The 23,775-nt window shown below is 42.5% G+C and overlaps 1 protein-coding gene across 1 annotated transcript in view; it reads left to right on the plus strand.

Annotated features, from left to right (window-relative positions):
• The window catches only part of PLCE1 (phospholipase C epsilon 1), a 363,784-nt gene extending 340,368 nt beyond the window's left edge, over nucleotides 1-23,416 (plus strand). The window contains exons 24-31 of the mRNA XM_007951283.2: nucleotides 5,764-5,927; nucleotides 7,501-7,762; nucleotides 10,559-10,677; nucleotides 12,965-13,093; nucleotides 16,121-16,330; nucleotides 20,829-20,987; nucleotides 22,709-22,927; nucleotides 23,225-23,416. Coding sequence (XP_007949474.1) covers nucleotides 5,764-5,927; nucleotides 7,501-7,762; nucleotides 10,559-10,677; nucleotides 12,965-13,093; nucleotides 16,121-16,330; nucleotides 20,829-20,987; nucleotides 22,709-22,927; nucleotides 23,225-23,416 — 1,454 coding nt within the window. The remainder of the gene's footprint in view (nucleotides 1-5,763; nucleotides 5,928-7,500; nucleotides 7,763-10,558; nucleotides 10,678-12,964; nucleotides 13,094-16,120; nucleotides 16,331-20,828; nucleotides 20,988-22,708; nucleotides 22,928-23,224) is intronic.
• Nucleotides 23,417-23,775: the final 359 nt, after the last annotated feature.

Here is a 23,775-nt window from a genome sequence, read left to right on the forward strand (position 1 = left end):
CTGCTCTTCCCGCTTGCTACTTTGGGCGTCCCTGAGTTGTCTCTCCTCACCTGTAACCCTGGGGCTGACTGCTCTTCTGTCTGGGTTCCTGGCTTTTTATCCCCTTTCTCCTGCTCTTCCAGCCTGTTGCTTTGGGTGGTCCTGAGTTGCCTCTCCTCACCTAATCCCTTCGCCTGACTGCTCTTCTCTCTGGCTTCCTGGCTTTTAATCCCCTTTCTCCTGCTCTTCCCACTTGCTACTTCAGGCGTCCCAAGTTGTCTCTCCTCCCCTGTAACCCTGGGGCTGACTGCTCTTCTGTCTGGGTTCCTGGCTTTTTATCCCCTTTCTCCTGCTCTTCCGGCCTGCTACTCTGGGCGGGCCTGAGTTGCCTCTCCTTACCTAATCCCTTCGGCTGACTGCTCTCCTCTCTGGCTTCCTGGCTTTTAATCCCCTTTCTCCTGCTCTTCCTGCTTGCTACTTCGGGCATCCCTGAGTTGTCTCTCCTCACCTGTAACCCTGGGGCTGACTGCTCTTCTGTTCAGGTTCCTGGCTTTTTATCCCCTTTCTCCTGCTCTTCTGGCCTGCTATATATATATTTTTAACCTGTCTAGGAATTTAGCCTCCCCTCTTCTCCCATCCCTGCTAACCAACAAAAAAGTTTCCTTCTATGTATAAACCTTTCTTTGACTTTTTACAACAGTGGACTTAATGCAATATTTGTCCTTCTGTGATTAATTTATTTCACTCAACGTAATGTCTGGTTTCTTTTTAAAGAACTTTTAGAGCAGAGTTTTCCTAATAACCCTTAGTAACCTGTCCCATTATGTTCTTGTAATCAAAAAGTGATGTCACTCCAAACACTTTTCAAGTTAAAATCATTGTTACATCTTCTCACCCTTTTGCGATTGAGATGAAGAATAATAGCCAGTGCCTAAGAGTGGCTAACAGGAGGAAAAGAAGCATATGAATTGAATGAGAAAGAAAGTTGTGTTTATGTTTCTCCACTGTTGATATGACTTTGATAACAGGTAACTGAGGAGGCCTAAAACTCCAGAATGACACCTATCATGTATTGCCTGCTCACTGTGAGCCAGCCACTATGCTAAATTGTTGACCCATATTATCTTATTTAATCTTCACAACAACCCTGAAGGATGGGTACTGTTATAATCCCCATTTCTCAAATGAGGAAACCAAGGCACAAAGCAATTATTTGCCCAAGGTCACAGGACAATCTGTAATAATAAACATAAGAACTATGGGAGTTTAGGAGTCTCTGTGTGGTGCCAGCAGTTAATGCACATGACTGCTAACCAAAAGGTTGGAGGTTGGAGTCCACCCAGAGGTGCCTTGGAAGAAAGGCCTGGCACTCTACTTCTGTAAAAGCAGCCATTGGAAACCCATGGAGCACAGTTCTGCTCTGACACACACAGGGTTGCGGTGAGTCAGAATCCACTTGATGGTGATGGTTATGAGGGTTTAGAAGATAACTCTATTTTCGTCAGTTGTGGGGGCAGGGTGCTACACAGAAGAGGAAAGAGTAGATGAAGAAACTTCTTAGGAGCTCATTCAAGCACCACAATCTTTCCCCTGAGCAATGAAGTAAGTGGCAAACAGGTCTTACCATTCATCTCACATGACTGAACTGAATCAGATCTTAACTAACTGTGCTGAACCATAAAGCCACAGCTCAGCCTTGTCTCCAGCCAAGGTCAAACCACAGCTTTAACTTTGGGAACAGCTAGCTCCCGGGCACTGGTACCAACAGTGCCCATTTGTGGCTGCCCCCACAGATACACAGGTACAGATATCGGTCATATTTTTCACCCTTGTGCTGTTTGCTTCTTTCAATGTAATTAAACTGAAGGAGATAATACAGATGAAGCACTGTACTTAGCTGATGCCTGGCACATAGTAAGCATTCCACAAATGGTAGCTATCATTAAGTGTGGTTGATAAGTTATGAAAACAGTATGATTTGGACTCACAAGTGGAAATAATAATGGAATATTTTCAAAGTTGTAAAAATTTTATTTCCCATTTCTTTTCAAACCTGTCCCGAGTGGCTTGCTTGTTCACATTTTTGGACCTGTCTGTAGCTCTGTGTCCACTGGCGCCCTTGGTTATTATGATACTGAAATATTTTAAGGACAATGGAAATAACTAGCAAAATGGGCTCGTCAAAGAAATGGAAATGCATTGGGTTTTGGATGTGCCCTTTTTTGTGAATAACCAAGATGGGTGCAGACACACTGACTCCACTGATGGCAAAGGGAGGCACATCTGAAGGGGACATAAGGCATCACCACTCCTTGGGCCACCCCAGGGCTGACAGTACACACTTAGGCTGTAGCTTGGGCTCCAGTCTCCCCTGAAGGCATTGCCTGTCTCCTAAATCAAGGTGGTCCACTCCACGGAGGTAGATTGGCTGTGTTGGGTGAACTGAACAGCTTCCCTGGATCCATTTTATTGATGTTTTAGATGTCATAGCATATGATAATAATCACATGGTTGTTGAAAGGATGAAATGAGATAACAGAAAGTGCAATGCTCCGTACAGATTCAAGTACAGCCAGTGCAAGAAGCATTGACTGGGATCTAGTCCAGGTTCTGTCGTCACTATTTTGCTGGGTGACCACAGGCAAGGTGCTCCCATTGTCTGGTCCTCAGATTTTCTTCTCTGATCTTCCTGCTCAGCAAAATGAGAGATGTATTTAATCCATTAATTTGGGAGAATTCTATTGAGCATATTCCATGCCAGCCACGGTGTGCTTGGTGGACTTGAAGATGCTCCAGGGCAGGAGTGCCGGGCTCAGCAGGGAGCCAACCCAGGAACAAAGACATAGTTGTGAGCAATGCTGCAGTCAAAAGAGACAAGGAGTATGAATTGACCTCAAGGGTCTCTTCCTGCTTTCAATTTTGTCCTTCTGGGACCAGGAAGAGGGACAGACAGGACAAGGTCTTTGGGAGGCCATATGGTACAGGGGTTAATATACATACAGTCTTCTTGGACCAGCTCTGTCACTTTCTAGCTGTGTGACCTTGCACCAAGACTTCACTATTTTATATAATGGATCACCTAATGAGATTTTCATTAAGAAGAAGTGCTTTAAAGTTTTGAAAAATTCCAGGTTAGAACACAGTGCTAACAAAATCAGACTTCAAATCCAAATGGATATTAACATAAAATCATAATATAATAAAAACCAACCAGTTGCCTTTGAATCTTGAATTTTTGAATTTTGACTCGTGTCAACCCCATGTGTGTCAGAGTAGTAGCACTGTGGTGGTTATGTTTCTGTGTCAGTTTGGCTGGGCCTGGTTGAGTGGCTGGGCAGCTGGTGGTAGTTATTCCCCATGATGAGACTGGCAATCAACTCCATGGTGGGATCTACCACAAGCAGCTGAGTAGCTGTTTTGGGTATGAGGTCTGCTTCCTGTATATAAAGAGAAGCTTTGGGAATGGTCTCTGGCGTATGGCACACTTGGACCCTGCATTAGCCGTGTCATTGTTCAGCAGCCTGCTATGCTCTGCCTTCCTTGGGACTTATAATGGACTTAAGTTAATGGCCTGCCGTGTGGTTTGGTAACATCAGAACTGTGCCTTTTGACTTGTCAGCCTTGGGGTTTCTCAGCCTCAGCAGCCAGCAGCTGTCTGAGTGCAGAAACGCCTCTAGCTCCAGTGGGCCGGGAGCAGGAAGCAGAGCTGGACCCCAAGGTTGAGGGGCTTTCAACCAGCCTTAGAGTCTGGCACTTTGAACTTGGACTTAAAGCCTCCAAATTGTAAGAATAAACTCCTGTTTGTTAAGACCAACCCATTTGTGGTGTATTCCTGTCAGAGTGGCACTAGGGAACGAGAACAAGCACTGTGCTCCACAGGGTTTTCCATGGCTGATTTTTCAGAAGTAGATCTCCAGGCATTTCTTCAAAGATGCCTCTGGATGGACTCGAACCTCCAGCCTTTCAGTTAGCAGCCAAGTGTGTTAACCATTTGGACCACTCTACTGTTTGTTGAGCACCTTTTCTGTGCCAGGCCCTGGAGCAGGGACACATCATCTCATGTATCTTTATGACATCCATGAGATGTGCATTATGTGGCTCCATAGTTCCAACTGGAAGTTCTTGGTCAGGCTGTCTGGGTTCAGATCCTAGTTTCCACCACTTGCTAACTTGTGTCTTGGGTATTTTCACTTTGTTGTGCCTCCATTTCCTCATCTATAAAAATGATGACATTGAAAAGGATCTGCCTTGTGGGTATTGTAAGGCACTGATGCACATAAAATGCCTAGAATGGTGCCTGGTACATAGTAAGAGCTCAATAAGTATGAGCTGCTTTTATTACTGTTAACAGTACATATCCATTTTACATTTGTCAACTCTTTGTGAGCTACTTTGCTTCCCTCTTAGCCATTCTATCCTATGGTTATGTTTCTTTGTCACAGAGTCACCTAGGGAGAGAGTTTTCTCCCACTGTAGGCAAGATAACTGATCCTCCACAGATCAGTCATACCAGGGCTGGAAGGGGCCTGGGAGAAGGGGCCAATGCACCCATTTTACTGATGAGAACACTGAGGCCCAAGGAGCTTTCATATGTCTCAGACATCTTGCCCCAGCAATTCCCACACACCATACCAGCCACGTGGGGGCCACCTTCCCGTGCTCTGTGGTGTTTGCCATATTTTTCCCTGATGTTCATCCATGTAGCAAAGTTCACTGTGCACACGGAAGGAAGCTATCAGAGAGAACATTCCTCAGGTGTGTCTCATAAACTTTTGGCTCATTTGGGCAGTTCTTAAACAGGCTTGTGCCATCAGATGAACATTTAAGTGCAGGAGAGCCTGGAAACAGTGCTCATCCAATTGCTCATGAAATGACTGTGCCAAATAAAACTTGGCCACGAAGATTCAAAGTCACTGTGGGAGGCTTCCCAAAGTTTATTATTGAAGGGAGGGTGGATATGAGGTGTATGTGGTGGTGATTTTTTTTTTTTTTCCCGAATTTAACTACAAAAAAAAAAAAAGAGGTACAAAGTATTGTAATGTATGGCTTAAAATTAAATTTCAAAGAAAAGGTATGTTTTCTGGCTATTCTATTCTTTCTTGAATAATTAAGATTTTATCTTACATTTGACAAAGCAAGAATTAATCATGCAATCGTCTATATGGTTTGTTGTTTGGAGTAAGAAAATGCTATTCAGTATAAAATGAAGTATTTCACAAGATTTTTCAGATGGATATGGTAAATTTTTAAGTGACAGAACCTGGTTTGGAGTGGGAACTCTGGGCCTATCCCGTAGATTGTAAGCTCTGTGTGGGTAGGGAGTTTTGTCTCTTGTTACCTGTGATGCTAGAACACTAACTGGTACATAGTGAGCACTCAGTCAGTCTATGGAATGAATTAATGGTTATCTCTTCTTCATGCTTAATCTTAGGGAAAATTGAATCAAAGATCTCTTGAGGATTTTGGTGTGTGTACGTTTTTGTGATTATATATATATATATATATTTATATTTCAACCTGCTATTTAAACCATCTTCACTTGTACAGTTCAGTGATACTATGTTTATCATGTTTATCAACCATCACCATTATCTGTATCCACATTTTCCCATCACTCTTAACAGAAGCCCAGGAACCCCTAACCAATGAATCTCCTTCTCCCACCCACCCTCAAAATATCTCTTGAGTTGTAAAGTAAATTTATGAGAAGATACTTAAATGACAAAGTAGCAAGGAGTACTGAGTTGCTTTTATTTGTTTGCTTATTTATTTTATGTTTTGCAGACCTTCCTTTACATTTAAATGCTGCCATGTTTGAGGCCAACGGTAGCTGTGGTTATGTGTTGAAACCTCCAGTTCTATGGGACAAGAACTGTCCCATGTATCAGAAGTTTTCTCCATTGGAACGAGAACTGGAAAACATGGAGCCTGCCATCTATTCTTTAACTGTAAGTGTGGCCCCTATTATCAGAATAGAGTTAGTGTTTAAGCCTTCCTAGGTATGAACCTGTTTAGAATTCAACATGTTACCAAGCTGTCATGTCACAATTTTGAAAGTGCAGATTTTGTTCTCAATAGAATTGCTTTACCTCTCAGAAGGCAGTGGCTATGGTTTAGGTATGCCAGCATTGGGCACTGGTATAGGCCAGAGCGAAGTAGATGGAGTTAATGAGATTCCTGCTTCACTTGAGGTACTGATGGTAATTCTGTCTCCCAGTGCCCACAGAAGCCTAGCCCTAAGTATGTCCCATAAGAGTTGAGCTCCTTGTTAAAGCAGCTAGCCTTAAGCCACCATCAGAGAAGCTAGTAGCATCAATATGCACATACAAGTAGGTATTTTTCTCCTTATAAGTTAGCCATTATCATTCTTTGGTCTTTCCTTATTCCTTTCATTGCCTAATTAATTCAATATCAAAACTCCACAGACTGCCCTTTACAACGGAACCCTGGTAGCTCTTCAGTCTGACACACACTTTGACCAGAGACAGACTATTTCTCAATCCCTTCCCTCCTCCTTGTCTGACAGAGGCCAAAAAGTAAAAAAACAATAACCCCACTGGGTAGATCATCTTAGATCTTGTCTGTCACTCCTCCAAAGGAAGAATATCCAATGGCCCTCTGCCAGAACAACCCCTCCTCCCAGAATAATACCATTTATAGATTTTCGTAGTGCTTTTTCTCTTTCCTGAGACAGTCAGGCAGTATAGCCCCTTTCCAATTTGACCATTTTAGCTACAACTGAGGTGATTTTTTTGTTTACAGAATATTATGAATTAATTTTTAACGGCACTCTGTGACTTACTTCAAAACTTCAAGAAAAAGGTCTTGAAGTTATGAAATCCATTCCTACAATGTTATGCATAGAATATTAGTAGCAAATTTGCAGTTACATTGTATAAGATATTGTCTTTTTCTCTCCCCAACTGTGAGACACTTAATTTTACCTTAATTGCTTGGTTTTTGTTTGTTTGTTTTAGCATTTTATTATTTTTGGTGAAAATATACAAGCAAAATACACCCCCATTCAATCATTTCTGCACATCATGGTCAGTGACACTGGTTACGTTCTTCCCATTGTCTCCGTGTTCTCGCATTATTTCTGTTCTGGTTTTTCCACTTCCTTTACCGAAGTCTCACTGGCCCCCAGACTTCCTACTCATGCTTCAGACTAGTAACTTGTCCATTTGATCTCATCTAGACAGTTTTCTGAACTAACTTGCTGCTTAGTTCAAAGGTGACTTTGGGGGATGAATTACTTGGTATTTGAAGACATTTGAACATTGTGGACACTGAAAGGTTATAGTTAGGTGAAGGCTGTTGGCAAAATAGGCTTTTCACATGATTACAGTCATGTGAGTACAATCACTTACTTTTTTTTTCCTCACTGCTTTATTAATCATTTACCTTGTACATTACAGTGTTCCTTGTCTGTGTGGAGGAAAGGGGTAAGGTGAAAGGAATTGTCATTGTTTTTTTGTATTTTGTTTTCATCTTTAGTGACTATGATCCCTTCCCCCATAGATTGTCTCTGGTCAAAATGTGTGTCCTAGCAACAGCATGGGAAGCCCTTGTATTGAAGTTGATGTCCTGGGCATGCCCCTGGACAGCTGCCATTTCCGCACGAAGCCCATCCACCGCAACACTCTGAACCCCATGTGGAATGAGCAGTTCCTCTTCCGGGTTCACTTCGAAGAGCTTGTCTTTCTTCGTTTTGCAGTCGTGGAAAACAACAGTTCGGCAGTAACTGCTCAGAGAATCATTCCACTGAAGGCTTTAAAACGAGGTAGAATAATATTGTCAAAATGATGATAATTATAACAGGGCAATGGATGTCCAGAATTCCTTACCCTCTTCTCTCTACTTTTGTGTATGTTTGACATTTTCCATATTAACAAGTTAAAAATAAGAGGCAGAAGGAAATAACATGAATTTGAACTCTTACAAAGCACTTGTCAAAGGAAGTTTTTCTTTCACATTTTTTAAAAATCTGAGGTATTAACAACTTTCCTTATAAACCGTGAAGGAGCCCCAGTGGTGCAGTGATTAAGCTCTTGGCTGTTAACCAAAAGGTCAGCAGTTCAAACCCACCAGCTTCTCTGTGGGAGGAAGATGTGGTGGTCTGCATCAGTAAAGATTACAGCCTCAGAAACCCTGTGGGGCAGTTCTACTCTGTCCCATAGGTTTGCTAGGAGTCCAAATTGACTCAAGGGCAATGGGTTCTCACAAAGCACAGCCTCTCCTACCCCTGTTGATATTGGGAGCAATGATTCTTGTGTCCCCATTTCCACACATCCCTTCTCAAACAGCACCCAGAGCACCCAGCATTTCAAAATCAGAGACTGAAGTAAGAAGGAAAAACAGGAGGATGGGTTTGGTCATGGTAGTGGCATAAGGACAGTAGTCATTTGGTGGTAGAATTCTCACCTTGCATTTTGGACACTCAGGTCTGAGCCCGGCCAAGGTACCTCCTGTTCAACCACCACCGTCTGTCAGCGGAGGCTTCTGTGTTGCTCTGATACTGAACAGGTTTCAGTGAACTTCCAGCCTAAGATGAGCCAGGAAGAAAGGCCTGACAGTCTGGTTCCTGTGGGTCACGACGTTTGATCCTGTCGTGCATGGGGTCACAGTGAATCCAAGGCCAATTCAAGGGCAGCTAACAACAACACTGGCATAAGTGAGCCACGTCTGGAATCAGTGCCCAGCAGGAGCCCAGTGTTGGAAGCCAGAGTGGGTGTTAGATGGGGGAGGACAGAGAATCTGAGGAAAGGCCAGAGCTATTGGCTTGGGCTCCTGGCTTCCTCGTTTGGCCTCTGGATTGGCTTTGTGGCACTCTGGGGAATTTCAATGTACTGTGCCTGACCAGAATGTCTATGCATTGTTTCTCCAACTTTGATGAGCCCACGAGTCATCTAAGGAGTGCTGGTGGCACCGTGGTTAAAGCATTTGGCTGCTAACCCAAATGTTGCCAGTTTGAACCCACCAGCCACTCCATGGAAGAAAAAGGAGGCAATCTGCTTCTGTAAAGATTTACAGCCTTGGAAACCCTTTGGGACAGCTCTTCTCTGTTCTGTAGGGTCACCATGAGTTGGAATCGGGGTTTGGAGTGGCTTTATATAAGTCACCTATCGCTCTTGGTAATGAAATGCAGATTTGGATTCAGTCAGTCTGGGGTGTGGCCTGACTCCACATTTCTGATGAGCTGTCAGGGGATGCTGACCCTGCCGGTCTACGTATCAAGGTTCTAGTACAGACTGCCACACGCCCACCACCAGGTTCAAGCTGCTGTCCTCTGAGCTTCACAAACATATTACAGTTTCCTACTTTTTGTTCTTTTCCTGTTCATTGCACAAGTAGTATACAACCATTTCAGAAATATAAGAAAATACAAAGAAGCAAAATTTAAATTTTTTTAAAGTACCCATTTTTTTATTGCTAGAAATAATCACTCTGAGTATATATCTCTTGCAGGCTTTTTTTTCCTCTGCCCACGTATATACATGTGAACATATAATATATATTTTTAATAAATATGCTTCTCCTACTATTAGTGTTTTCAACTTACTGGTTTTCACTTAACAATATATATAGTAAGGAGCTGTGGTGGCGTAGTGCCTAAGGCATTTGACTGCTAACCAGAAGGTTGGTGGTTCAAACCCACCAGCCACTCCACGGAAGGAAGACTGGGCAATCCACTTCTGTAAAGATTTACCACCTCGGAAACCCAAAGGGGGTCACTATGAATCAGAATCGACTCAATGGCAGTGAGCAACTAGCCATGATTAATCACTCTACGTCTGCCTCCCCACTTTTAACCAGTACTAGCACCAGTTGCCATTGAACCCATTCAAGGCGGCCCCATGTGTGTCAGAGTAGAATGGTGCCCCATAGGGTTTTCAATGGCTAATTTTTCAGAAGTACATCACCAGGCCTTTCTTCCAAGGAGCCGCTAGGTGGTCTTGAACCTCCAACCTTACAGTTAGCAGCCAAGCACATTAACTATTTGCACCCCCAGGAATGCCCCACTTTTCATAACTATACATTATTCTGTTTTATACATGCATACACACACACATCCCGTAACTTATTTAACCAGTTCAATTGTTAGAATATTTTATGACCACTGGAGCTGTTCTAAGGTGAATGAAGAAGGAATAGTTGTAAAACAGTGATAACTGGAGATGCCTTGCTATAAAAATGATCAGATTTTCCTCCTATTGTTTTCTGTTTTAAGTTAGAAACAGTACTTGGGGAAGTTAATTACCACTGGGTGGCCAGTCTGCAGGGTGCAGCACTCTCCCATTGAAAAGGCACCTGCTGGTGGCATGGCTGGTGCTACCATTGCCCATCTTATATCCTATCTCTACCTGGCATTGTAGATCTCCCTCCAACACATCACTCACAGAACTTGTTGAGGTTCCCAGAGTGCCCTGCTTTAGGTCACTCTAAGTGCTAAAACCTTGCCTACCCTTTCCCTCTACGTCATCTCTGGTCCTTCAGATTTTAGTTCAGGTAATGCCACTTACAGGAAGCCCTCCCTGGTTTCCCCTAACAAGCTTTTCCCAATGCTGCATCATTCTAGGATATCGACATCTTCAGCTGCGAAACCTCCACAATGAAGTCTTGGAAATCTCCAGTTTATTCATAAACAGCAGAAGGATGGAAGAAAATTCCTCTGGCAGTACCACACCAGCCTCTTTGGTAATTAAGTTCTATTTCCAAAGCACTGTTGGGGTGTTTGGTACACTGGAGTAGGCTTTCCTGTGATACAGGAAAGTGACCTATTAGAATCATTAATTAGGTACCTCTGGGAAAAAAACAATAATGACCATAATGGCTGGCACCTGACACTTACTAAGTACTTTGCCTGTATTAACTCACTCTTCTCAGTAACTTCATGAGCCATGGATTAGTATTGTCTCCATTGTGCCCATGAGGAAATAAGAACTAAGTACCTAGTTCAAGGTCACACGGCTAGCTAGCAGCAGGCCAGGATTTAAACCCAAGTTCATCCAGTGCCAAAGCCTGTGTGGTTTATGAACACATTATAGTGCCTGCAGGAAAGCAAGTCAATAGCAAAGTCAGGAAAGAGGCTAATTAAACAAAGCCTAATGAAGTATCTTGATACTTATAGAAACTTTAGATTGGACCAGGTAAATCCTTTGCTTCCTCATAGTCCAGGGACAGAGCTCACAGACAGAGCAGGGGTCAGGTGGGCAGCCGGGTGCTGCTGGCTATGTGTGACTGGTATCCTGGCACCTGAGATGCAGAGGTGATTCCACTGTACAGCCAAGATCGAGAACAGCACTTTGGCCAAAGTGGGAGAAGTATTGCCTCCGCCTTGTAGAGAGGATTGACAAGCGGAGGCAGGCAGCCTGGTGCCCAAGAGCAGGAGTCAGGTGCTCTCTTAGTACCCTGTCCTGGGTTGGTCGTCCTCACTCACTATCAGAACTGAAGACTCCACACACACTATGCCATCCTTGGTGTTCCTAGGCAGCAACATCTATGTTTGGTTACCTGTTTTTTGACCCATGGAGACCCTGGAGATCATCCTAGATTTTCCCTCTCTCCCTCCTCCTTTCCCTACCGCAAGAGCCAATCATGTAAGACCTGATAACTCTATCTCCTTACTGTATCTCAAATCCATTCATCTCTATCCATCCCTGCTGCCACACCTCTCATTAATTTTTACCCAGCTTGTGGCAGTGGGTCCCTAACTGGTCTCTGTTCCTCTGGGCTTCTCCCACTGCTGTCTCCTCTTGTGAGGCCTCCCAAACAAACCTATGTTTAATCTAAATCTGATCACATCACTCATCTGTTAGAAACCCTTTGTTGGTTCTCTATTGCTCTTGGGATAAAGTTTATAGCAGAGATAAGAGACTCAAATGCCAGAGAGCGGCAAGGAGATCCTGGAAGTGTGTGCATAGTGGACTGGGCACTGGGCAGAGACTCTGAGAAAGTGGGTTGTTCCTGGGTTACTTAAAGAAGGTGGCTGCTTCCCTTGCTAGTTGTCATGCAATGTAACAAGGTCCTCTGATTTTTTTCAAGAGAATCAGGAAATGTGTATTTTTGTATGAAATCTTTTGATGTGTGAATGTTTGCAACAATTTCAATTTTTAAAAATACAGTGCAGGCTAAGCCATACAATTTAAATGTGGATATTTTATTGTAAGCAGATCATACCTCAGTAAAATTGAGTAAGCAAAAATACAGCACACTAAAAACACTCTGGCTCTCAGGTCGCCATTTTGCCACTTCCAAGGTAAATTTTTTAACCAGTTAGACAAAGCCCTGCATGGTCTGGCTTCTACATCCATTTACAATCTTCTTTTCTCCAACACATCACTCACAGAACTTGTTGAGGTTCCCAGAGTACCCTGCTTTAGGTCACTCTAAGTGCTAAATCCTTGCTACCCTTTCCCTCTATGTCAACCTTCCATAGGTCCAGTAAGTCTAGATTCTTTAAGAATTTGAAGATCTGTTCCACATTTTTCTCCCTTTCTATCAGGATTTATCCATCATGCTCCTGATCAGAATGTCCAGTAGTGGTAGCCAGGCAACAAACATGCTTTTTGTATGATAGATTGTTGTGTGTCTTGAGGGGAGCTCCCTAAGGGCAGAGCCTTTTATTTATCATTTTATCATCCAAAATTTCTACCCAGTGCCCTGAGAAAAGCAGGAACCCAAGAGAGATTGATGAAAAGCAAATTATAATTAAAGACTAACATGCTTTTCAGATAATCAGTTCCCTACTTATCATGGAAAGAGACACTTTGAGCTAAAATAAATAGTTTTGTGTGCTGCTAAATTTCCTCACTAGACAGTTGAGAAAAGATGTACCACAAAAAAGTGCATCAGGTTATAAAAGGGTTCTCTTCTTTTTTATTTACTTGTCCTTGAACATACTTCTAAGAACTTCTGTATTGAGTATAACCTGAACATGTTATTTAGAGTGAATGAGAAACCATGTTTCTTGTTTTCTTGACAGATGTTTAATACAGAAGAAAGAAAATGTTTGCAGACACACAGAGTCACAGTGCACGGGGTCCCAGGTCCAGAGCCCTTTACCATTTTCACTATAAATGGAGGCACCAAAGCAAAGCAGCTTCTCCACCAAGTAAGTCTACTGACCCCGTGATTGGAAAAATCCATGTCTAACATATATGAACGTACCTGTGCATGTGTGTGTAGATGCGTCTGTGCCTATAAATGTATATACACACATCCACAAAGGTTCATGTTAATGATCTTCCTTTTAATTATTTATAAATATGTCATTCAAGACTGAGTCCCACCAAAGAATGATCTGAGAGAATCAGATACAGTTGGTACTACTATGCTACTTTAACTTGTAAAGAAAAATTTTTTAAATTTTTCAGCCACGTGAAACACTGGGCTGTAGAAGGATAAACACCAGAATATGTAGCCTTCCCACAACATGTCCTCTTGTCCTCCAAGCTTAGCATCCTTCCTAACTCTGAGTTCATTAAATAATCAGAATTTGTACATGAGCTGAATGAGTCTCCGAGCCATTCTAGGAGTTGGCCTCTCATTTTTAGAGCACTAGGATTGGTCATGTGACCAAGAAGACACCTTCAGCCCTCCAGCTTAAGGCCTTCCTTTGCAAGTTGAGTAACCTGATCCCCTTTCCCTGGCCCTTGATGTTGGCCCTTTAAGTCCCATCCCTCTTTTGGTGTAAAGAGGCATGAAGAGCCTAAAACAAGGGAATGAGAACCTGCTACCCCAAGCCCTGTAGTAGAACTGATCTAAGCCCTCCATGCCCTGCCATTCCCACTCTGTATCTTAGCCAAGGATGTTGCAGCCTTTTGCAGGCACGGTCCTCTCCCATGGAAGGACCTGTCGGAGGGAGAGGGCCAGGAACAAAGAGAGGCATCTCAGGCAGTCTCCACTGTCTGTAGTGGAGACAGTGTAATTCCCTTTCTCTTTACACTAGAAGCTCTACCCCTGCTTGGCACAGTGTCCTAATATCCTTGCAGACTATTTTATCCTTAACCCATTTCAGAATACCTTTCCCTCCTTGGGGTAGACCAAGGGAAACAAAACTGTTGAGTTCCCAGTGAAGTAAGGTATATGATGAAATGTAACTGGGATCATAGAATATATGGGGAATTTAAAACTGGTAGAAAACTTATGATAATAATAAAACCAAACCCACTGCCATCCAGTCGATTCTGACTCATAGCAACCCCCACTGGGTTTCCAGGGCTGTAAATCATTATAGAAGAAGATTGCATCATCTTCCTCCCACAGATCACCTGATGGGTTTGAAGTGTTGACCTTCTGGTTAGCAGCTGAATGTCTTATCTACTATGCCACCAGAGCTCTATTAATAAATGGTTCTGCCATTTAAGAAGAAGTCTCTATGGACAGACTAGGAGCCCTATTGCCCAACATTTTATAGTTGACTTAAATGGAGTCAGAGAAAATAACTTAGGTATCAAATTTCATAGATTTTTGAACATATGCTACTGCCAGAGTTTTGTTTCATTTTTTTCAAATCAATCAGTCCATAAATGTCAATGTCTACTGTCACAAAGTACTCTCGGGGTTTTGGAGAATCTATAAAATGTGGGGATATGAAGTTAAAATGTGTTCCCATGGGCCACCCATAAAAAGCAGCCATTCCTTCATTGTTGCCCCATGTAAATAATCATGTGGATGTAAAGAGAGGACTGGGTGACACTGCCCTCCCATGGAGGTGACTGTGCTGGCTAACCCACCAATGGATGCTTCATGTCCCGGATTATTCCTGTAGTGGTATTTGTGTGCTTAAATCAATCCATTTGTCTTGGCATGATAGAGTCAATAGCACAGTGCCAGTTGTAGACCAAGGCCTGGGGTGAAGGGACCCAGTCTCCTTTAGAATCTTCTGCCCTCAACCCTCTTCAGCACATTCTACTTTTCCTCCAAGTGAGACATACCAGGGCCACGTGTTAACTCTGGTAGTTGTATCATTGACAGTCATCTGAGTAAAAGGGCGTTTAGTTACTCCAGGCCAGATGGTGGCAGCCTTCTCTCTGTCACCTAGCACAGGAAGGCAGCAAAGGGCATTTCTGCATCCTCTTCTCATTCAGCCTTTTGCTAGTACTGTGTACAATGTTGCTGTTGTTGTTACGTGCTGTCAAGTCGGACCTGACTCATAGCGACCCCTCCTTGGGTTTCTGAGGCAGTATCACTATGGAAGTAGATTGTCCCATCTTCCTTCCGAGGAGTGGCTGGTGGGTTTGAACCTCCAACCTTCTGGTTAGCAGTCAAGTGCCTTAGGCACTATGCTACCAGAGCTCCCACCGGTACAATAAGAGGGTGAAAAAAAAATACATCACTAAAAGTACTCACAGTGATGCGTAGTATTTGTTCTCTTAATGTGGTCATATTCTGCTTTATACCAAGGGCCTCAGCAGTGAAATGAAACGAAATTAGAAGGTTGTTATTCTTATTATTCCCAATGCATAGATGGAGAAACTGAGTCTCCAAGGGTTGAATATCTTGCCCAAAACCTCACAGCTGTTAAGTATTAAAGGTAGACCTCAGAGCCAGGTCAGTCTGACTCCAGAGACTTGTCTCAGCCACTCTGTTTTACCACAGAGTCAGAAGCCAACAAAGAAAACAGTGCTCTAGGCACACTGTCAAGGATTTATTGAAAGGAGCATTCCCAAGAACTTAGATCAGATGAGCATGTAGACCTGTGGACCTTCCATTAGCAAATGACTGAGTATTTCCAACATGAAAAAAAAAAAGACATTGTCCTCGTGAAAAAGTAGACTAGGTTCTTTGCCCTAGTTCCTATGTTTTGAGATTACAGAGTTCTAAATTCATGGACTGAAAAGCCTGAAAGTCTTCAATTCAGTAGGATTCTCATTCCGGCAGTTGGAAAAATAGATACACTCTTTGGGGATAATGAATAAATTGTGCCATTGCCCGGAATAGACATAAACAATTCTTTTTGGACAAAAGAAAATTCTTACATCTTCAAAAAAGAATTACGCAACACTCCAGAGTAGGTTTTACTTATCACTTAAACATCAAACATATCCAAACCCCAGAAACATGAAACTGATTTAAATTAAAGTTTTTGCCTCACTCTTCAAGGTGTGCCTCAAGTTTGCCTTTGCTTTTTCTTTAGATTTGGACGACTGAGCAAGGCCCCAAACCTATGACTACAGACTATTTTTTGATGGAAGAAAAGTATTTTATATCTAAAGAAAAGAATGAATGCAGGAAACAGCCGTTCCAGAGAGTTATTGGTCCTGAAGAAGAGATCATGCAGATTTTAAGCAGCTGGTTTCCAGAAGAGGGATACGTCGGCAGGATTGTCTTAAAAACCCAGCAGGAAGTAAGTGTGTCCAGCAGCTCACACTGTAACAGTTTGGTATCAAATTAACGATCTCACCACTCACCCCCATCACATTTAGAATTCCATGCCATTCCACATCGACTTGTTGTCCTTCTTAAATAAATGTTGAGAAATGCTTTTATTCTTCTGCTTATATGCAGAGTGCTATCTCTAAGTTATAGAAATTCAGTCTAAAGATTATTACTTTTTAACCAAGGGAGCAAGAATTTAAAGGATTCCATGTCTATGTCATCAGCTGTGGGGCCAGTATTTTATTTATATGTGTGAAAAAGCCACTGTTATGAGTGTCCGTTATTGTATAAACCAGGCCTATAGGTTAATTTGGGAGCTCTGGTGACGTAGTACCTAAGGCAGTTGACTGCTAACCAGAAGGCTGGTGGATCAAACCCACCAGCCACCCCTCAGAAGGAAGATTGGGCAATCTACTTCTGTAGAGCTACCGCCTCGGAAACCCCAGGAGGGTTCACTGTGAATTGAGATCAACTCAATGGCAGTGAGTATAGGTTAATTTGCTTTCCTGTTAGTACTATTTAAGTCTTAACTAATAGAAGATTCTGTGCTTACAAACAAAATAACAGTATTTCCTTGAAAATATTCTATAACTTCACACAAAGTAAGAATCATTTCTCTATCTAAGTCAAAATTAGTAAAACTTGTATGTTATTCATACTAATATCCCCATTGGAGGAGGCTTGATGGCACAGTAATTAAGTGCTTGGCTGCTACCCAAAAGTTGGGCAGTTCAGACCCTCCAGCTGCTCTGCAGGAAAGATGTGGCAGTCTGTTCCCTTAAAGATTACAGCTTTGGAAGCCCTGTGGGGCAGTTCTACTCTGTCATACAGGGTTGTTATGAATCAATGGCAATGGATTTGGTTTTTTGGAATGTTTGCATGGAGGAATATTCCCATGAAGGAAACAGTACAAGTGCCGTGTTGGTTCCAGATTGTTGTTTGGCTCCTTTTTGACCTTGGTGATGGAGCACCATTGTTTTTGTTGTTGTTGTTGTTTCAGAATAAACTGATAAGAGACCACTAACTTAACCGCCTTTTCTTAAAGTGACATATCAGGTCATTGCTCCAGGAGAGAAATAATGCCTCATAAGACACCATTGAGGAGACAACTGAGTCACTTCAACAGTATGACTAAACTAGTACTTTTGAGCACCTACCTCTTGCCCTGTAACTACAGTGTCAGTCTTCACAAGGCACTGTAGGAGGCAGTGGGAGGAGCAAGCCAGAGAAGAAACTGATGAACTGTTGGGTGTTACTAATATGGTTTATATTAATTGATTAGGACAGCTGTAACAAATTACTACAAAGTAGGTGGCTTAAAATAACAGAAATGTACTCTGACACTTCTGGAGACTAGACGTCCGCATTCAAGGTGTCAGCAGGGCTGTGCACGCTCTCACCAAAGGCTCTAGCTTCCAATCTCTACCAGTTTCTGGTACCTAGAGACATTCCTGGGCTCATGATAACAGGACTCGAATCTCTGCCTCTGCCTTCACATAGCTGTCTTCCTTGTATGTCTCCTCTCCTCTTTTTATGGGGATCCCATTGCCATCAAATCAATACCAACTCACAGCAACCCTATAGGACAGAGTAGAGCTACCCCATAGGCTTTCCTAGGCTATAAATCTTTACAGAAGCAAACTGCCCCATCTTTCTCCTGTGAGCAGCTGGGGAGTTCAGACCGATGATTTTTCAGTTAGCAACTGAGTGGTTAACGACTGCACCACCAGGACTCTTTCTTATATAAGGATGCCAGCTATAAAGAAATTAGCACCCACCCTAATGACCTCATGTTAACTAATTGCATGAGCAATGACTCTCTTTCCAAATAAAGTGACCTTCGCAGGTACTGGATATGAGGACTTGAATATATCTTTTGAGGAGACACAATTCAGCCCACAACATGGTTGCAAGGACTAGGGAGGTGAGGAATGCCCATATGCCATTTAAAGTGTGTATGCACCAGGCAGTAGAGACCTCGGGAGTAGATGCTTGATAAACCCTGAGGGAAGAGAAAGCATTTTGAAGGAAAAGGGGGTAAATATGAAGGGAAGGCTAGCAGGAGTTTTCTGCCAGGTAGAATACGGTAAGTTCTCCTCTCTGTGCCATTGTTGGTAGGAGATTTTTGAAATCACTGAAATACATCTCAAAAGATAACAAATCACATTTAATGTATCTTGGTTTACCTGGTGCACAGTGATAACCAGTAAGTATTTCCTGATTGAATAAGTGAATTCAGCAATTACTGAGTGCAAGAGGACATTGTCTTGGCAGACATTAAGCTATAAGCATTTCCATGTATTTTAGCCTGTGGGCTTAGTAAGATACATAAGCAGTTTGCCCATAAATTGAAAGCCTGTAAATTGCTATCTGTGACCTCTGATCTCTCCTGCCTGCCTTTCATAATTTTCTTATCTCCAGACTTTCAGTGCTCCTTCCTCTGACAGCTACTGTATTTGAAATCAGACCAACCTAACTCTGTCTCTCACGAGATGACCTTGGGGAGGCCATGTAACTTCTAGAAGCTTCAGTGCACTCATTTGTAAAATCTGTAATTAAAAACTAAGGAACCCTGGTGGCACAGGGGTTAAGAGCTTGGCTGCTAACCAAAAGGCCAGTGGTTTGGGAGAAGGATGTGGCAATCTGCTTCTGCAAAGTTTACAGCCATGGAAACCCTCTGGGGCAGTTCTACTCTGTCCCATAAAGTTCATATGAGTTGGAATTGACTCCACAGCAATGGGTTTGGCTTGCTTTTTATAATGAAAACTACCATACATAGCTCAAAAATTATGGTAGGATTCATGTCAAATCTGTAGATAAAGTGTAGAAAAAGCCTTAATGAACTGTAAAAAGCTATACAAATGAGGGCTGCTGTTATCTTCTCTGTTCGTAACCTGTGGCTTCTTTTATGGTCAAAAACAAAACCAAACTCGTTGCCATTGAGTGGGATCTGACTCATAGCGACCCCTCCTTGGGTTTCCGAGGTGGTATCACTACAGAAGTAGATTGCCCGAGGTGGTATCACTACGGAAGTAGATTGCCCAACCTTCCTTTTGAGGAGTGGCTGGTGGGTTTGAACCACCAGCCTTCCGGTTAGCAATCAAATGCCTTAGGCACTGCGCCACCAGAGCTCCTTCTGATATGGTGGAATTCATTAAAGCACATGAGCTTGGAATAAGGGCCTAAGGACCAAAAAGGGAGTGCTCTTAAAAGTAAAGCTTAGTGCATGGATGTCAGAATACTTTAACTAGCTACTTAGACCGTTTTTTGTTTTGTTTTTTGTTGCTTGCTTCTTGATTTTCAGAGTGTTGCGATTATAATTATGTCACGTGTGTTATCCCACAGCACTTTAACTGGTTAAGTATAGTATGATCAATGCAAGAACATATTATGCAGCCAGATCATATCATGCAGTTAGATTTCTAGGGATTGGCATTGAATAAAGACCACAGTCTTTTAAGTGGAGGAAACAACAAATTGCATGGCAGTATATGTAGTAAAGGCGCTCTGGTAGCATAGTGCCTAAGGCACTTGACTGCTAACCAGAGGGCTGGCAGTTCAAACCCACCAGCCACTCCTCAGAAGGAAGGTTGGGCAATCTACTTCTGTAGTGATACTGCCTCAGAAACTCAATGAGGGGTCTCTATGAGTTGGGTCCGACTCGACGGCACATAACAATAACAACAAATATGTAGCAAAATCTCATTTTGTGAAATAAAAGTAGACAATAATTCTCCTCCCATAATATAATGAATGGGGCCTAAGAAATTCAATAATACAAATTATGGGTTCCATGATTGAAAGGTTAAAGAAATGATGGAAGCAAGCCTGTGTAACCAACTGACCCAAAACTCCAGGAACCAGTTTTTTCTGGTCCTGGTTACAATTTGGCGCCACCTGGTAGCAGTTAATCACTCTGACTTTAATATCAATGATGACGATTCTGGATCTTGTGGCTGCTTGTAACTTCCAAGATGCCAACAGTGATTCTTGGAGTCTTCAGGATAATTAGCACCATTTCAGTGGCCTGATCTGAGATTAGGCTAGAATGCTGGGGATATAAAGAACTTTCTGTCAACCTCTCCCTTCCTGAGATGGGCTGTCTACTTACTGTTTATTTGCCTGCCCTCACCCTCCCATGTTCCCCCTTGCAGAAGATCATTTTAAGCTAGCCTCCTTCATTTGGCAATAGTGCTGAGAAAAACACAGGCGCCAACTGGCAATCATATCTAAATTCAAATAGTTCCAGGGTTTTGTTATATATATATATATGTATTTGTTCATATACACTAAAATATATTTGCATATCTATAGCACATGCCTAAAGGATATATAACCTAACAACAGTAGGTTTTGTGGATAATGAGCTTGGAGAAAGAATAAAAAAAGAGAATAGGAAAATTTTGCTTTTTTTATTGATAAATTTCTACACTTTTTTACTCACAATTTTTTTTTCCTTAACATAGAACCAAGAAGAGAAGAGCATTGTTCAAGATGACAGAGAGGTGACCTTTAGCTCTGAGGAGGAGAGTTTCTTTGTCCAAGTGCATGATGTCTCTCCAGAACAACCTCGAACTGTCATCAAAGCGCCCCGGGTCAGTACCGCACAGGATGTCATTCAGCAGGTAAAAGCCTCTCCCTTTCCTACCTCCATGTTTCCTAGCTGTAAATTATTGGGACAAATCAAATATCTATGCATCGGCAACTCATTTGGTGAATGAAGTTCTAGAACAGTGGGGGCCAGAGAAAGGAGAGTGTGCCTTTTAAAGCCTGTGAAATAGAATTCATTCTTTCAGCAGGTACTTACCCAGTACCTACTGTGAGTCAAAGGAGCCCCTGGGTGGTGTGTACAGTAAAGCAACTGGCTACTAAAAGAAAGGTTGGCAGTTTGAACCCACCAGACTCACCTCAGAAGAAATGCCTGATGACCTGCTTCCAGAAGGCTGCAGCCTTGAAGACCTCATAGAGCAGGTCTAGTCTGCAACACGTGGGGTTGCCATCAGTCAGAATCAACTCGGGCAACTGGTTTGATTTTGGTTTCTTATGAGTCAGACTGTGCATAAAGTGCTGATAATAATGAATTTAGGTGACTCTGCAGAGTGGTAATTTCATTGTCCCAGAAATGCTTAAATCCAGACTCCATGAGGATCTCTCAAGGGCCCTACAGAGGATATACAGAAGGCCTCTTCCCTCCTCTAGGTCATGGTTCTTTGTTTACATGGTTTTAGAGAATAATGAAAAATGTTTCCTTCCTTCATAACCTTGTCATGGTTTGCATTCTTAAAACACTCATCTGAGAAGTGGTATAGTATATGGTCAAGAGCACCAACTCAAGATCAAATTGCTCAGAGTTCAAATGTGAGCTCTACTTATTCACTCTGAGATCTTGGGCGAGTTTTTGAACCTCTTCACGCCTCAGTACAATGGTATACTGGTAAACTGTTACTCTGGAGTGGGGAAGGGAGCCCTGATTTGTAGCATTTGCCAATTTCTGTTGTGTAAATACTCCAACTATGTCTGATTTCATAAGCCTATTCCAGTTGGCTCCAGCCCACCACTAAGTGATATCACTGCACAGATGACATGGAGATAATGATAGTACTTTCTTCACTGGGTTGTTCCAAGGATTAAGTAAACTAATATATAAGTAAAGTGTTTAGCACAATGCCTGGCACATGGTAAGCAATGTTTAAGTGCTATTTGTTATTCTTTGTTATTCTGCATGATCATTCAGTTAATAGTAGCTTCTTCAATGACTTTGAAGTCTAAGCAGACTCAGATTTTTTCTCTTGTCTCCCAAAGTATAGCACAGAACCTGGCACATAGTTGGCCCTCGGTAAGCATTTGTGGAATGAATAAATGCCTAAGTGAAAAATATTTTTTGCAATATATGAGGTGACACCACATAACATCTAAAAGTCCTTCAATATCCAAGACTTTATGCTGAAGAGGCAGCCTGCTGAGAATCGGGATTCTCATTGGCTGTAGGACTTTTGTGTTTGTGGCCCTTGGCACATGCAGAAAATCAGGTTCAAGTCCTCTTTCTGTTACTTATGAGCTGAGTAGCCTCTGGAATTAGAATTAGCTTAACCTCTGTAAGTTCAAGCTTCATGTGAAAATGAAGATAGTAAGCATGGGCTGTTGTGAAGCTAAATGAGGCAGTGTGGGGAAGTACATTATAAGCTACAACTACATAAATGGAAAATGAGGAGCTGGATGACATGATTTGGAAGATCCCTCCATCTCTAAAAGTCTGGTTTGAGTCCAGCTGCAAGTTTTAACTTACAATGAGAGCAAGTGTTGGGGATACTGGATCTTTATTCAGATGACTGTACTTACCTTTCAGACCCTATGCAAAGCCAAATATTCCTACAGCATTCTGAGCAACCCCAACCCGAGTGACTATGTGCTCATGGAAGAGGTGGTGAAAGATCCTACCAGCAAGAAGTCGTCTACCCCAAAGTCCTCCCAGAGGGTTCTTTCGGATCAGGAGTGTGTATTCCAAGCCCAAAGCAAGTGGAAAGGTGCTGGAAAATTCATCCTTAAGCTAAAGGAGCAAGTTCAGGTAAACAAAAATTATTTGATGCACTTAATCACATCGTAATCGTATTTGAGAGCTTGTGGGATGGAGGAGAGAGAATTGAGGAGGGAGAAAGGATAAGGTTGGTTGTTGTCACTGTATGAAGATAAATGCATTCCCTCTGAGGTGAAACAGTCCCGAGGGAGAAGCCCCTCGGACCTTCATTCCAAAGGTCTGTTCACAACAGAGGCAAGAGGGAAAGTGCCCTTTCTGATATAGTATCACAGGACTGAGGTCCCTGAGTTTAACTCAGTATCAGTGGAACTTTCTTTCTCTCCCCAGTCATCCCGAGAAGATAAAAGAAAAGGCATTTCTTTTGCAAGTGAACTCAAGAAGCTCACAAAGTCAACAAAACAGCCCCGCGGACTCATATCACCTTCTTCTCAGCTCTCGGTCTCAGAAAGTGTCCAGATCAAAGAGGAGAAACCTGTGGGCAGTTTGTCCTCAAGCGACGTGGTGGACTATCGGCAGTGACCAAGGGCAGCGTGCGTCACCCAGGTATACCAGGTCATTGCAGCCTTCTGAAGTGGCGCTCCACTCAAAATACACTGTGAGGCATAGCTATAGTATTATCTTTTTTCTGAGAAAAAGAAGTCCTCTGAAGACAGGTAGGAATGGTACCTTAAAACAGGAAAAGGGGTCTTAAGATAAATTTATTAAACTTGCCATTTATAATTTTAGACCACCTTACTTTGTAGATGACTCCACTAAAGCCCTAATGGTGCAGCCAACTTACTCAACAATCACAACAGCCTGAACAGACAGGGTACTGTTGTTAGCGTGAACAGATATGTTATTGTTGTTGACAGCTGCCACCATGGCAACCCCCTTAA

The sequence above is a fragment of the Orycteropus afer genome, unplaced genomic scaffold (assembly GCF_000298275.1).
Source record: "Orycteropus afer afer isolate SDZICR_OR568_19922 unplaced genomic scaffold, OryAfe1.0 scaffold00293, whole genome shotgun sequence".
NCBI classification, from domain to species: Eukaryota; Metazoa; Chordata; class Mammalia; order Tubulidentata; family Orycteropodidae; genus Orycteropus; species Orycteropus afer.